The sequence below is a fragment of the Platalea leucorodia genome (assembly GCF_965183815.1).
Source record: "Platalea leucorodia genome assembly, chromosome: 4".
NCBI lineage: Eukaryota > Metazoa > Chordata > Aves > Pelecaniformes > Threskiornithidae > Platalea > Platalea leucorodia.
The window spans coordinates 127,124,267-127,138,301 of record NC_138826.1 but is presented as its reverse complement, the minus strand read 5'-3'; the positions used below and the strand labels follow the sequence as shown (position 1 = coordinate 127,138,301).

At 63.8% G+C, this 14,035-nt stretch overlaps 1 protein-coding gene across 1 annotated transcript in view; it reads left to right on the top strand.

Moving 5' to 3' along the window:
* SND1 (staphylococcal nuclease and tudor domain containing 1) overlaps positions 1-14,035 on the top strand; it is a 134,365-nt gene that overhangs the window by 19,669 nt on the left and 100,661 nt on the right. The window contains exon 10 of the mRNA XM_082310600.1: positions 221-334. Within this exon, the coding sequence (XP_082166726.1) occupies positions 221-334 (114 nt within the window). The remainder of the gene's footprint in view (positions 1-220; positions 335-14,035) is intronic.

Genomic DNA, 14,035 nt, shown 5'->3' with positions numbered 1-14,035 from the left:
CCGCATTCGCTCCAGAGACCCACTGGGCACCCGGCATGGGCTTGGAGCCGCTCACTCCATGCCATTTGCCGGGGGCCGGAGCCAGGGTGGGTCAGGGTGCGCGCCAGCTCGGTGTCGCGGCAGTGCCCGGTGCCAGGGCTCGTGCTGTCTGCGGGGCGCTGCCCTGGGTGCCACGCTGCCCGCGAGCGTGGTGTTCACCCTGACCTCTCTCCTTCCGCAGGTGATGCAGGTGCTGAACGCGGACGCCATCGTGGTGAAGCTGAACTCTGGGGACCACAAAACCATTCACCTGTCCAGCATCCGACCCCCCCGGCTGGAGGGGGACAGCACGCAGGTGACCGTGGGGACGCCTGGTGGGGAGGTGACCGCGGGGTGGGGTGGGGAGGGTGCTCTGCGATTGCTGGTGTCCGTGAGCGTCCCTGGATGGAGTCCCCTCCCCGTGAGGCTCCTCTTCTCTCTGGCCTGACCCCCCCACCAAGCACCCCCTCTTTCTTCCCGGGGAGCCCTGTCTCATGGGATGCAGGAGGCCTTGGGGAGGGTTTGAGCGTGACTCTGCTGGCTGCAGGGAGACCGATGCCTCCCTCATCTCCTGCCTCAGTTTCCCCCTCGGTATCGTGGGTGCCGTTGCAGCTCTCCGCTCCAGGGCAGCGGGAGAGCCCCGTGTCCCGGGCACGGGGCTGTGGGCGACGTGCGGTGGGCTGCTGCTCGGGGGCGCGCGGGCGGATGGGCGACTCGTCCCCGCGCACTCGTGCCCTTCGGCGGATGGGCACACGGGCAGCGGGGGAGCTGCTGCTCAGCATCCTCGGGTCCTTTGCCAGCCGCGGGCTTTGGGCTGGGGCTGTTCCTTTGCTGGCGCGGCGCAGCACAGCAGCGGCTCTGCCCTCCGCTTCCCCTGCGGCCTGATGTTTGCCCGTCGCTGCGGGGAGAAGCAGGAGGCTGCAGGGCTGCTGGAGACGATGCAAAGTGTGCGAAACCCTTTGGTTTTCCTTTTCCTCCCCGCTGTGCCGGTCAGCGAGGGACTCGGCCGTGCCGCTCTGAGCATCTCTCCCCTCCACCGCGGGGCTGGCTGGGGCCGGGGAGCTCTTCCCTCCTTCCTCCCCGCCTCTGGGAAGCGGGCTCCTCTGTCCCCCGGCTCGAAGGGGTGCTGGGGTCTGACTCGCTGAGACCTGCGGCCTCAGGATCCGATAGAGAAATCCCAGGGACCGAAGCCTTCAGAAAACACCGCGTTGTTCGCGCGCAGTTTGGTCTCCGCTGTGCTTGGTTTGAGCATCGTGCAAGCCGGCGTGCGCCGGACCGCGAGCCCCGCGCTCAGCAGTGACGTGAAAGCGCCCAAATAAGCTCTGCCGTGCGGCTGCGGGTCGCACGCTGAGTCCCCTTCACCTCCCCTCCAAGCGCCTCGGCTGGGCCGGGAGCCGGGACGCCGGTTTGGTCCCCGTGCCCCTCTCTCGGCGTGGGGTGCGTGCCTGCCGGCAGGGCTGTGACCTGCGGTATGGGCACAGGAGCCGGGCAGCAACTGGTGTGAAGCCACCCAAAAGCTCCTTAGGGCAGGGATTTATCTGCTTGCTGCTTTTCTCTTTCTTTTATTCCCCCCCCCAATGGCTGATGCGCTGGAGAGCTGCTGAGACGCCCGCCGAGCACCCACGTTGTTCCCAGTGGAAACCTCCGCCTCTCGAGATGGCGAGGAGCCCTCCCGCCGGCGAGCGAGAGGAGGGCTTTCCAGCCGGGAGCAGAGAGCCAGCCTTCCCTCAGGATTACGCGAAAGCCGCCTTTTCCAGGGCTGTTTTTTTCCCTGAACGGCACTGATGTGCCGAGTGCCAGCTCGGGCTGGCCTCGCCGTGCTGGCAGGCGACGGCACCGCGTGCCGCGGCTCCCCGAGCTGTTGGTGTGCGCAGGGGCAGAGCCCGGGTTGCTGTGGGAACAGTAATTTGGAAATTCCTCCCTCCTAGGATGCCGCCTTGTTTTGTACACACTGAATTATGAATAACTTCCCAGATTAGCCTCTTTCTCCCGCTGTTTCTCTGGCGTCAGCGCTGGGTGGACGGGAGCCACCGCGAAGCCGAGCGGCACGCTTGCACGGCAGGGAGGGTGTGGAGTGGCTACAAAGTGGCCACCGGTGCTGGCGGGGGGGATCCGCTCCCTCGTGCCCCGCCGGCACCGTGCGGTGCTGCCGGTGGTTTCTTTGCGGAGCGGTCGTAGTCTCCAAGGAGACTGCAGAAAGGCAGCTGCCCCGCACCGTGCTGCCGGCTCCGCTGGCCAAATCCTTCGTTTGCTTTGGCGCTGAGGCCCCGGCACACGGGCAGTTGCCTTCTCCCTGGGAGCTGCCGGGCTCGCTGCCGGCCCTGCCGCCGTGCACGGCGCTGCCCGGGGGATGTCCTGGATGCGGGGTCTTCCCCCCACTGGGGCCTGGCTGCGGCCCCTCGCGGTGTTTACCCTCCTCTTTCACCGTGTTTGAGTGCATTTAATGCAGCGGCGCAGGGAGGCGCGTTGGGGGCACGCTCGCCAGCGCGCTGCAGGTGCCCCAGCACCCCGAAGTTGCCGGATCGCAGCCAAGTCGCTGATCTGCGTCTGGCTTCTTGCGTGAGGAGCTCGCTGTACGGAGTGGGCTCGGTATTTGGAAATGTCTGCACCTTTACGTTGCATCCAGCGTTCGCAGGTGCCGGGTCCCGCTGCCAGACCCTCCGGTGGCGTGAAGTTACCCGTCCTCGCGAGCGTGGCCTGGCCAGCGCAAGCCCAGGTCGTGCAGCACCGCTGCGGAGCAGGAGCTGCTTCCATCTTCCTCCTCTCCTTCCTTCTCCTCCAGGAGCTGGGGCAGCCGGCGCTCCGGAGCCCGTCCTGCCCCGGTTTCGGGGGGAGCCTGCGTGGCCGCGATGGCTGTAGTGATGAGATTCAGAAAATAGCCGTTTGGGTACTCGGCTTGGTGCTGCCATGCCAGCCTCCTGCTTGGGCGTCCCCGAACCAGGAGGGTTTCAGGCGCCGGTGCGAGCTCTCTTGCCCTTCGTGGTCTCCCCAACGCTGCTTGTGGGTGCCCTTGCCCCGTGCGGGAGCGAGTTCGGCCACCCTGGCTTGTGGGTGCCCCAGTTAAACCTCATTTCTTTCTTTCTGGGTTTTATCCTTCTTTAGGTCCTTCTGCATTTTCATCTCTGGCTCTGCTTATGCGGTTGCTTAATTACCTGTGAATGCAATTAATGAAATGCTTACCCCCCACCTCTTCCAGATCATTAGTTTAAAAAAGAGAAAAAACCATCAAAACCCCCCAACAATTGACCAAAAAAAAGCCCCACCCAGACAAACTGAGCCCCTTGCTCCGCTCTGTGCCCCTCTCCCCCACCCCTGGCTCGGTGCTTTGCTGCTTGCAGGGGGAAGCTTTCTGCCCCCGAGCTCCCCCAGCCCCACAGCGGACCCTTGGGTGCTGCTGCTGCTCCCCGTTAATCCCTGCTCCCCGTTAATCCCTGCTCCAGCTCCTCTGCTCTGGAGCGTTCTGCACCGGGGGGCTCAGTGTGGGAGACCCTTACAAAGGTGCACATATATATGTGCATGCCTTGAGCTCAGACTATATATATATATATATATATATATAGGGTTGATTTGGGGCTGTTCTGGAAAGCTTTCCCCATGGGGTGCTGCGTGTGGGTCCGGCAGCTCCGTAGCAGAGCGCTGGGGCTCGGCAGCGTTGGCTGCGAGCTGCTCTGCCTGCGGTTGGGGCTCGGCGCGTACCCACCGTAGTAGGTAGCGTGTAGTTAGCGTGGCTCCGCCGGGGAGATCCATCTCCATCCCGCCGAGCGCAAATTGGTCCCAAGGCACCTGATCGAGTAGATGGGAAATGACAAACTGAAAATTCAGCGTAATAAAATCCTACAGCCTTTCATCTCCCACCTTCATCACCCAATGCGAAATGAATCCTGAGAGCAGGAGCTGATAACATTTTATATCTCTATCGCTTGTCTCTGTCGAGGAGCATAACGTATTCAGATGAAGATGCATCTCCCGCCGCGGCCCAGGTGCTGGGTCTGCAGGTGCGGTGCCGGTGCCGCGGTGCGCCGGGATGGCTGGAGCCCCTTCGCCGGGCCGGTCCCCTTGGTTCGGGGCAGCGTCTCCGGAGCAGGAGCGTTCGTGGCGATCCTTCCCCAGGCCATGTCCTGCCACTACCATGGGCTTAGCGGCTCACCGGGATGGAGGCCGAGCCGTACCGCCACCCTCGCCGTGGCTGGTGCTGCGCTCGCCTCCGGTGAAATTGCCCAATCCTTGCCTGGCTGGGCCAGAGCCAGGGCCGGTTTCTGCCGTGTTTAAGCCCTCAGCCTTAAGGCAGGAGCTCGTTTTGCAGCAGGATCTCATTTCACAGCCGTGCTCCACATCTGGGGCTCAAAACACGGGGTGCTCCAGTCTTTGGGGTGAGCGAGGCGTCTCCGGGCGCGGGGAAGCCCTTCCCCATCGCGGCAGCTGATGCCCATCGCGCCGGCATCCCGCCCTGCTCAGCCCTCGTACCCCGTGGTGGGGTTTGTGGTCCGTCCGTCTCTCGGTGACGGACCTGGCCCTGCCGAAGCAGGTTGCCGGCGGGTCAGATCCGACCGAAGGCGGGCAGGATGAGCGTGGGAGCAGCGCCCTGTCCGGCAGCGCCGCTGTTTTGCGTGGGATGGGAGGAAGAGTGAGGGTCTCGGGCGTGCGGGCTCTGCTGGCGTGGGCGCTGCCTGCTGCGGGCAGCAAGCCGTCGTTCTGGCCCCGGGGGCTGGGGCTTTCCCGGGTCTCGGTGTCACCACCGCTCCTGGCGTTTGGGAGGTTTCAGCTTCACTTTTTCAATCAGAAATTCACTCCCTCGGACAGCTAAATTACAGAATCTCGTTAGCGGCTCCGTGCTCTAGCAAGCTATATTTGCCCAATTGATGCAACGGCAGTACAAATCTGCTCCGATCCTGCAATTTATCTAAATTGATATCTTAATTGGTGATACTCTTGGAGTGGGGGAGTCAAACACATGGACCCTGATTCAAAGAGAAAAAAACAGGGAGAAAAAATCCGTCCTGCTGGTGGTGGGTTGGGTTTTTTTGAAGTCTGAAAGTGGGGTAGTGTCTCCCCTGGCCGGGGCGGGATGCGGCTGAGGGGCTTGGGGTTTTGGCAGCGCTGGGGCCCCTCCTCGGCCCTGGGAGCCGGAGGGAGGAGGTGGAAAGGGAATCGGGAGCGGAGGTGTCCCGGCTCCTTTCCTGGTTGTGCCGCTGCGCCGGGACTCGATGGTCCCGGCTCCTGCGTGTGCGGCGTTGATAAGGTTGACGCTGGCGGTGGGGGATTTCTTCAAGGATTGTCCGGACGGCCCTGGGGCGCCTTCCAGCCCCATTTTCTGAGGACGCTAAGCCAAGGCTGTCTGGTTTTTCTTGATTATCCTGGACGCTGGCTCACGCCTGTCCACCCGCCCTGCACCGGCGGCAGCGGTTGGGTGCTGGGGAGGGCTCTTGGGCACCTTTGGGTGCCTCCAGCCCCCTCCGGCCGGCGTGCAGGGTAGCGGGTCTCCGGAGGAGCAGGACCGCGGTGCTGTGCCCGCTCCGGCTGCCAGGGCTCGCCGGCTGCCAGCATGCTGCCGGAGCGATGGCAAGCCTCGCGTCTGCTGGGAGCGCGTTTGGCACGGCGGCAGCTAATTGCAAAGCTGACACGAGTGTCAGGGCTGTCACCGCACCGGGCAGAGTTAGAGGAGCAGGCGCTGCTGCAAACAGAAAGCAGTGAAAAGCTGGGAAGGCAGGGAAGCTGGAAACGGCTTCAGAAAAAGAAAAAAACAGACGGATTTGGGCTTGGGTGGTTTTTTCCCCCTCTCAAATGGGCTTGCGCGCGGGTTCCTTGGCTTTCTGATACGTTTCCAAAGGCAGGGAACTGCTGGCTCTCGTTGGGCTGTGAGCAGATGAGGGATTAGCCAGCCCCCGCGCCTGCCAGCCGCCGGAGTGCGGGAGCCAGCACCCACGAGGGTCCTCATTCCCGGCCGGTGGGGACCCTCGCAGCCAGGGATGAGCCCTGCGCTGGGGCCAGCTGGGAGGGCGAGCCCGTAGCCATCAGGCGTGACCCGCAGCCATCAGGCGCGACTTGGTCTCAGCATCTCCGCTCGGCTGGGACGCCGGGTGCCACGGGGCAGGGTGCTCGCGGTACCGCTTCCCCGCTGGTCTCGCGGCGGGGCGATGCTGGGCAAAACGCACGCGGCCCCGTCCATCTGTCCGCCCAGCCGGGCACACCGTGTCCTGCCGCAGAGAGCAATGACGGCGGAAGGTCGGTGCCGGGGCAGCCGCGTGAAGATGCCGTGCGGCTCTGCTGGGCTTCGGCTCCTCACGTGGTGTTTGACTGCAAACCTCCAGCTCCCAGGGTGCCGGTATTTAAGTCCTGACAAGGATTTTTCTCTGCCTTGAATCTTGCGTCCGATCTGTCTTCCAGCGGCGTACCCCGGTGACATTCATCACCCCCTCGCCGCTGGGCAGTGACGAGCAATGCCCGGCTGAAGGCAGAGCATCGGCCGTGCGGCACGAGGGCGGGTGATGGACGGCGGCCCCCGGCAGCACGGCTGCTCCGGCTCCTCATCATTCTGCCCCGCGCACTCTCCGCTCCAGCAGATTTTAGAAAGAGCCATATTTTACCCAAACCCCATCAAACGGCGGTACTTTCTCTCTGCTCCTTTCCCTGACGCTCGCTGATTGCCAGGATATTTATGTGGAACTGGAAGCCCTTTGTAAGAACGACCTGCCCAGCTTGCTGCCGGCCCCGGCCGGCGCTGCCGGAGCAGGAGCTGCCGGGGGCTGCCCGGCTCAGGAAGGGCAGGGGATGGATCTCAGGGTCAAGGGCAGCCCAGCCCCGTGAGCTGCTGGTTTTGATGCTGTTTGAGATGGATTTATAACCCTGTGGGAGATTTGGGGAACAAGCTGTCGGGGGAGGATCCCCTGACACCTGCTTTTAGCAATCGCAGCCGCTTTATCCCTGGAAATGAGCTTTTTGTTCCAGCGTTGTGAGGCTTTGGGGTACCCGATGGCAGGCAGGTCTCGCTGGCAGAGCCTCGGGCACCTGTGGGTGCCTCGTCCTGCTCGGCCCCTCTCGGTGGGAGCCGCCTGCGGCCGGTGCCGCGCTCGGCGAGGCGAGGGCTGCTCGACAGATGGTTTGCAGGTGTCTGCCTGGTGCTTTTCTGCAGCAAGCCGGATTTTGGAGAGAGGGCGGCTGCGCTCGGCTTGGCAGAAGTTTGAACGTTAGCTGTGAACGTGGATCGGTTCCTCCCGTCCCTGCAGAGGCTCTTCTGGCATCCTCGGCTCGGCAGGCTCCGGGGAGCGCGGGCTGGGGACCGTGGCCCCTGCCAGGAGAGGCAGCACGGCGCGGCTGGCTGCGTCCCCGCTGCGCTGCCGGGGCGGGTGGGAGTTCGGCAGAGGCTGCTTGGAGGCGGCGCGTTGGCCGGCGAGCGAAGGGCTCGGTTTGCTTTGCAAAGCCCCCCCGGCGCTGTTTGGGTGACGGCACAAGTAACGGTGGTTACGATGCCGATGGCACTGCAGCCCGGGCTCATTCGGTGCTGAAAACGGGGCAGCCGCTCGCTCCCCCGGCTTGTCGCCTCCGGCCCCTCTCCACTTCGGTACTGGCAGCAGCTCCGCCGCCAAGCTCCGGCTTTCCCGGGGCAGCACCGGAGCCAGGGCACAGGGCTGGTTTTCCTTTGGTACCAAACTCATCTGTTGTCCATCCCAGGGAGGCATCCAGGCGGCTCCCAAGCTCGGCTGGGGTTTCCACCCCTTCCCAAGGAGCATCCCTCATTTCCTTGGCTTAACGCCCATCTGCTGGCTTCCCCCATTGCTTTGGGCCGTTCTTGGTACCGTCACCCTTCTCGCAATGGGTGGCTCAAGGCAACCAGCCGTGGAGGAACCTGGGGATGCCCCGGCTCAGGCAGGCTCCCCCGGGACGTCCAGCCTGTCCTTGTCATCCCCCGTGGGCGCAATGAGGATGGTCCCTGTCTGCAGCAGCTCAGAGCCTCTGGGTCATGCCCGGCAGGCCGGGATCTCTGTGCCGGAGTTGAATTCAAGGCTATCGCAGCCAAAACGAGCCCTGCCTGGTGAGGGATGCCGTACGGCTCCGCGGCGGCAGACGGATCGCCTGCGAGGGCGGCGGGGTCCGCGTGGAGAGAAGATCTGGTTTCCCTATTTGTTGAGCAGGGTTTGTACTAAAAAAAGCGCGCCGCGCTCAACGAGCATAAAAGATTAATGAGAAACAAACCCATGAACTCATCAGTGTCGCGTCTCCGCTAAATTACAGTTACAAGGATCATCGTAGCTCATCCGTGTGTTGTGTAACAGAACCGATTGCCGGCGCGGATGGGGCGCGCGGTGAGGCCTGCCGTGCCGGCGGAGCGGCGCGGCGTGAAACGCTAAGTGCTCGGGCGTGTGGCCTTAATGGAGTCTGAATGTTGGCAGAGGAGAGGTGCGGCTGAGGAGAGGCGGGAGCAGCAAGCGGGGGCACTGGAGTTCCCCCATCAATATTTCATAGGGGCTGCAGTAGCTTCCAGGGAGAAGACACACGAAGTCAGCATGTTCCCGCAACCTGTTTTCTGCCCTCTGGGTAGTGTGCTTTTTCTGGTGTAAAAGTGATTAGCTTGCATCTCTCCCCACCGTTCCTCTCTCCCTTCTCCCTAAGTTTTTCCACGGTGGGAAAGCAATTGTTTGGGATTTGATCCGGGACTCTGGATGGCTGAGATACAGCTCCCGGCAGCGCAGGGTGCTGAATTCTGGGGTGGGGGCTTCTGGGGGGCTTCGGGCTGATCCAGACCCCTGGTAAAATGCCGCTGCTTCATCGCAGGAGGGTTTTCCTCCCCCGGCTGAAAGCAACCGTGCAGACCCGCGACGGCACAGCCAGAGCCTGGCTCCCGGGGGATCCGTCAGGGCCAGGTACGAGGCCTGATCCGGGCTGGATTAATTTGTGAGCTGGCCCAGCTGGGTTCCTGTGTGGATTACAGCCTCCGGCATCCCGGGAAATTGCTCACGGCTTAGAGAGCAAAAGCTTAACAGCAAAAAAGAAAAGAAAAATCCCCGAAGCAGTAAAGCAGGCAGCAGCAGCGTGGAGGAGCGGGGGCCGGGCTGGAGACGGGCGGCGGGCGGCCGGCCAGCCCCGCAGCCGTGGCTGATGCCCGTTTGGGGAGACAGGCAGGAGCTTGCCGGCAATTACGGAGCAGCCTCTCTACGAGGCGATGGCTCCGTGACCGCAGGCAATAGCGAACTCGCACCGCGTGGCTCTGGGGCCCATGTCGCCTGGAGGAAGATGCAGCCCGGAGGAAGACACAGCTCCAGACCATATGCTCTGCGAATAGCAGCAGCGCTTAAGTGCTCGGGCTTATTGATGCCGTGTAAGTAATAAGTCCCAAAGATCAGGCTGTGCTAAAAGGCTTCCCAAACAACTTACATTTAAGTGTTGTAATTCCTCTGACCCAGCAGAAGCGCTTGGTGTTTTGACACTGATGCTTTGAGGAGGATCCAGGCACCTGCCAGCTCGCGTTTAGGAGGACAATGCTCCAGCCGGGCTTTGCCTCGTGCTCGCTGGGAGCTGCTCCGCTCCGAGAGGCTTAATCACCTCCAGCGCCTGCCGTCCAGAAGCGTTAAAGCAGAAACGGGCAGACCTGGCGTCCTCCGCGCGCGGCCGCCCGGCTCCTCGGGGTGCCTGGGTCTGACGCCGTGCTGCGGCTGTGGCAAACGTTTCTCGGTCTGCCGGGCGAGCGTGAAAACGCTGATGGGAGAATGAAGCTTTGACCTTTTGATCTCATCAGGAAGCTACCGTGAATCCTCTATTGATGGTTAAATTGCACTAAATTAGAGAGGAGCTGTGCAATTCTGCCACGTTGCTGAACTGTGCAATTAGCGTCCTGCCTAGCAACAGCACCCTTGTGCCTCGGGAAACTGAAGCCCGTGATTTTAGGTATGTGAGGAACCTGCCTCTGCGAAGGCTTAATGGTTTTTTTCCCAGCGGCGTGCGGCTCCTAAAGCCTCTCTGCTCTGCGGGGAGCCGCGGCGTCCTGCAAGGAGGTTGAGTTCGGTGCCCGACACGGCTGCGGCGGGGCTCTGCCTCCGCACCCAGCATCACCCCGGCGTCACCTCGGATCCCGCCCTGTGACCGGCGGCATCACCTCTTGGTGCCTCAGCGTGACCGAGGGGACGCTGGAGGGCACGGCTGGGGCACACGTTGGCTCAGGGGCACTGCCGTGGAGCTGCCATCCCCTTTGCTGGCTTGCTCCGGCCGGCTGATGGGGTACCCCCACCCCAGCTCCCCGGGGCGGTGAAGGGGTACCGGCAGCTCCGTAACCGTGTGGACCCACTGCGGCGTTGGGCTGGAGCAGGAGGGGGAATCTCCCCCGCCGAGAACCGACCCGGGCTCGCATCCTCGCCTCGCTCCTCCTCCTGCGCTCGGCTCGGTTTAGAGCTGGTTACAGCGAAGCGCGCTGCTGCCTGCTTTCTGCCTGCGGGTCGGGGCTCGGCTTTTGTGCCTCCAGCCGGGAGCGTGACAAAGGCATCCCTCGCTGCAGAGCGGGGGGATTGCTGGAGCGGAGAGCTCGGTGCCTCCCCCAGCCCCCCTTGCACCACTCGGGCGTTTCAGCTGTGCTAACACCTCCCTCCACGCGCCTCTCCCAGCGCTGCGCGACGCTCTCCTGGCTCAGCGGAATCATGAATATTCCCCCTGCCATTAGCACCGGCTGCTGGAGATCTCTATTTAGTCGCTAGACATTTGAAGACGTGCTGCAAGGGATGGCGCGCGTCCCTCGCTGGCACCCGCAGCCCACCCAACTCCTTCGCCTGCGGGTGGGCTGCAGGGAGGGGATGCTCCAGCACGCGGTCGTGGACCTTTGCTGGCACCGCTCATCCGTGGGGACTGCAAGGGACGCTGCGCTTCTGTTCCCATGCCCCAGAGCGGAGGGGACAAAGCTTTGCCCCTGTGCTGAGCTCCTTCTGGTGCAGCCCCAAGCCCGCTTTCACCTCTGGGCACCGGCGTGCGGGCAGGCTTTGCCGGCACCCGGCTGTGGCAGGAGCGCTCGGGTGGTTGTCACCGCCCCGACGCGTTGTACGTGAACAGCTCCTGCCTCGGCACCTCCTGAAATCCCTGCTGCAAGGGGCAAAGCCGTTGGGCCCCTTGGAAACAAGCTTCCCATGGAGGAGCAGCCCTGGGTCTGCAGGGCCTGGTGCCGGGGAAGGGCTCGTCCCCTCCCGGTGCAGGGCTGCCTTGGCATGGCGTAGCCCGGGTGTCACCCTTGGGTGTGCTGGCAGTGACACGGGACGTGGGCTGCGTGTGGTTTGCACGCTGCGTGCACGCCCCTGGTTCACTGCAAACAGCCGTCTCTCGGGGTCTGCGGCAGGATATACGGCTAAATTTTACGGAGGCTCTGACTGCCGGGCTGAGGGCTGCCAGGTCGCACTCGGTGTGCCGGTGGGGCTGGACAGACGTCTCTGCTGGCGCAGCCCTGGCGCCTCGCCTCCGCAGCCTCCCCCTCTGCTAAAGGCGCTGGGCAAGGGACAAAGAGCGAGGACGGGGGACAGTGCAGGACAGCCCCCCTTTGGCATTTCCTACCCTGACCCCTGCTGCAGGGTCTGAGGATGGACCCTGCCTGCGCCGTGCCCCCTGCCTGCGCCGTGCCCCCTGCCTGCGCCGTGCCCCCTGCCTGCGCCGTGCACCCTGCCTGTGCTTTGCACCCTGCCTGCGCCGTGCACCCTGCCTGCGCCGCTGCCAGCCTTATGGCAGCCGCTGGCACGAAGCGGCATCCCCAGGGCTGGCGAGGGGGTCATGGACGGCCTGCGAGCAGGACGGGGCGATGATGGCGATGGGGACAGTGACAGCTCAAGATGTCCCCTCGCCCGGGCCCCGCGGAGGGGACGGCAGCTCCATCCTTAAAAGCTTTTTGCCTCCCTCCCGGTCCGGCCGCTGCTGTCCTAGTTTTCGCTGGCTGCTATTCTTCCCCTCCGTCACGTGCGGGTTCGGCACGGTGCGCTCGAATACAGCTTCATCTTCTGCTGCCTTCTGCGGGCGGCTCCGAGCTGGGCTCTGAGCTGCTCCCCCGACTTAAAACACCTCCCTCGACCTGAGAGCCGGGGCTGCCGGTGCGTCGGGGGCTGTGCTTCAGAGGCCGGAGGACTGGCAGAAATTAAATTCCCCAGGAGCAGGGATGCGGTCAGAAGGGGATGCCTGTGTGTCCCCTCCCGTGCTGCGAAAGGGCCTGCGACCCCGCAGCCGGGGCAGTGAGGTCCATCGAGCGACGGCCCTGTTCCGCATCCCTCGGGGTTTGCAGTTATCCTCTGAAATTCGGGTTAACGGTGTCGAAAGGGTGGAGGTTTTTCCCTTAAGTCCTGAAATGGCTGCCGCTGCCCGAGACGGGGAGCCTGCCAGAAGCTGCTGACTCTTTCGCTCTGAGCAGAGCCCATCCCCATCCCCTCGGGGACGGTTTTAGGGCCGGGCTGAGAGGAGGCAGAAGCATCTCCCGGCTTTGCAGAGTGCCGCAGCCAGGCTTTGGGTCTGAATCGGCCCAGTTCTGAGAGGGGTGACTCTGTTTTCACGCTCCGTGTGAGCAGATCAGCCAAAACCCTGCCTGAGACCTAAAAGCCACGCGACCCCTTGCTCAGTGCCCCACGGCGTCGGTGCCTGCAGTGGTTCCCCATCCCAAGGCATGTGCGGCTGGATTTCAAGCTGCTGAGCCTCCCGTACCCGCTTGCCGGCTGTTCTGTCCCCGGCTGCTGGCACGGCATCGCACCCGCTGCACCCAAAATGCCAGGGAAGGTGTGAAATGCCAGCGCTGAGCCTCGGGGAGCTGCTGCGACAGCAGGGCTGGAGGCGAGGTGGGTCTGGCTGGGAGCACCGGGGAGCTCGGGGACGCGTGGGCATCGCAGGGGACCCCGGATGCCCCGTGGGGCTGCCCGGCTTCGGTCAGGGGTAGCCCAAAACCTGGTTTTTGCCTGTTATCTGTCAAACTCCGCTCGGTCCCCAGCCCTGCCCGGGGGAGGCTCGATGCTCTGGGGTGGCCCCAGGCTTCGGCTGGGGTGTCGGGGGAAATGCAGCAAGGGGATGGCCTGGCGTGGGGTCTGCAGCACCAGCAGCTGCGGGGTGCAAGCGTTATCCAGGCTGGGGTGTCCGTCCTTCCCTCCCCTTCCCGCGGGGGCTGCAGGGAAGAATCCCTCCTCCGGCAGAGCTAGCCGTGCCAGCCACCGGCGCTCGTACCGGTTGGGACAATTAGCATATTGAATCACTTTCTTGTGAGATTTTGGACGATAAATTACTTTTCAGTCGAAAATAATATAAAAGCCCCGTTGCGCGTGGATGGAGGTGTTTGTGGAGCCGGGGCTGCTGCTCTGCCAGGGCTCTGGGCTTGTTAATGCATTTGGGATCGGCTGGGTGGGATGGGTGCTGGGGCTTTGCGCCCATGCCAGTGCTCCAGTGCTTTGGGGACAGAGGGGTGGCAGAATGGACCCCCGGGGTCCCCCACCGTGACCAGGGATGGCTGCTGCAGCGAGGAGGGAGGCGGCTTGGTCCTGTGGAGCCCACCGGCACCGGGCAGCTTTGCAAGAGGCTGCTCCGGCTCCGCTGCCCGGCACGGTGTCGGGGGGTGCCCAGGGCAAGTGGGGTGCTCTACAGCACACCGAGACGTGGGTCTCTTTCCACAAAAGCGCCATGTTTGGGTGATTTTTGCAGCCGCTCTTCTCTCGTGCTTTGTTCTGTGGACGGGGCCCCGCGGCTGGCTCAGACCCCCGCCGCCGGGGCCAGCAATGTGGCGCAGGGTGCCGCTGCCGTCGTCCTCCCCTGCAAATCCCCAGGGCTTGCTGACGTGAGTCAGGCTGGCGAGAGTCCTCCTCCAGCACCACAAGCTCCCTTCCTTCGTCTCCCTCTGGCTCGGAGAGCGACGTGGGAAGGACCGGAGTCGGCGTGGTCTGGCAGGGGGCTCTATCCCAAAGATGTCCTCCAGCAGGCAGCGGGGACGGGGACGTTGCCTCATCTGCCCTGACCGAGCCTTGCTGCCAGTTTGCAGGCAGGCAGGGGCAGGGCTGGCCTCCTTCGCCAGGGCAGAAGCCGTGCCGTGCCG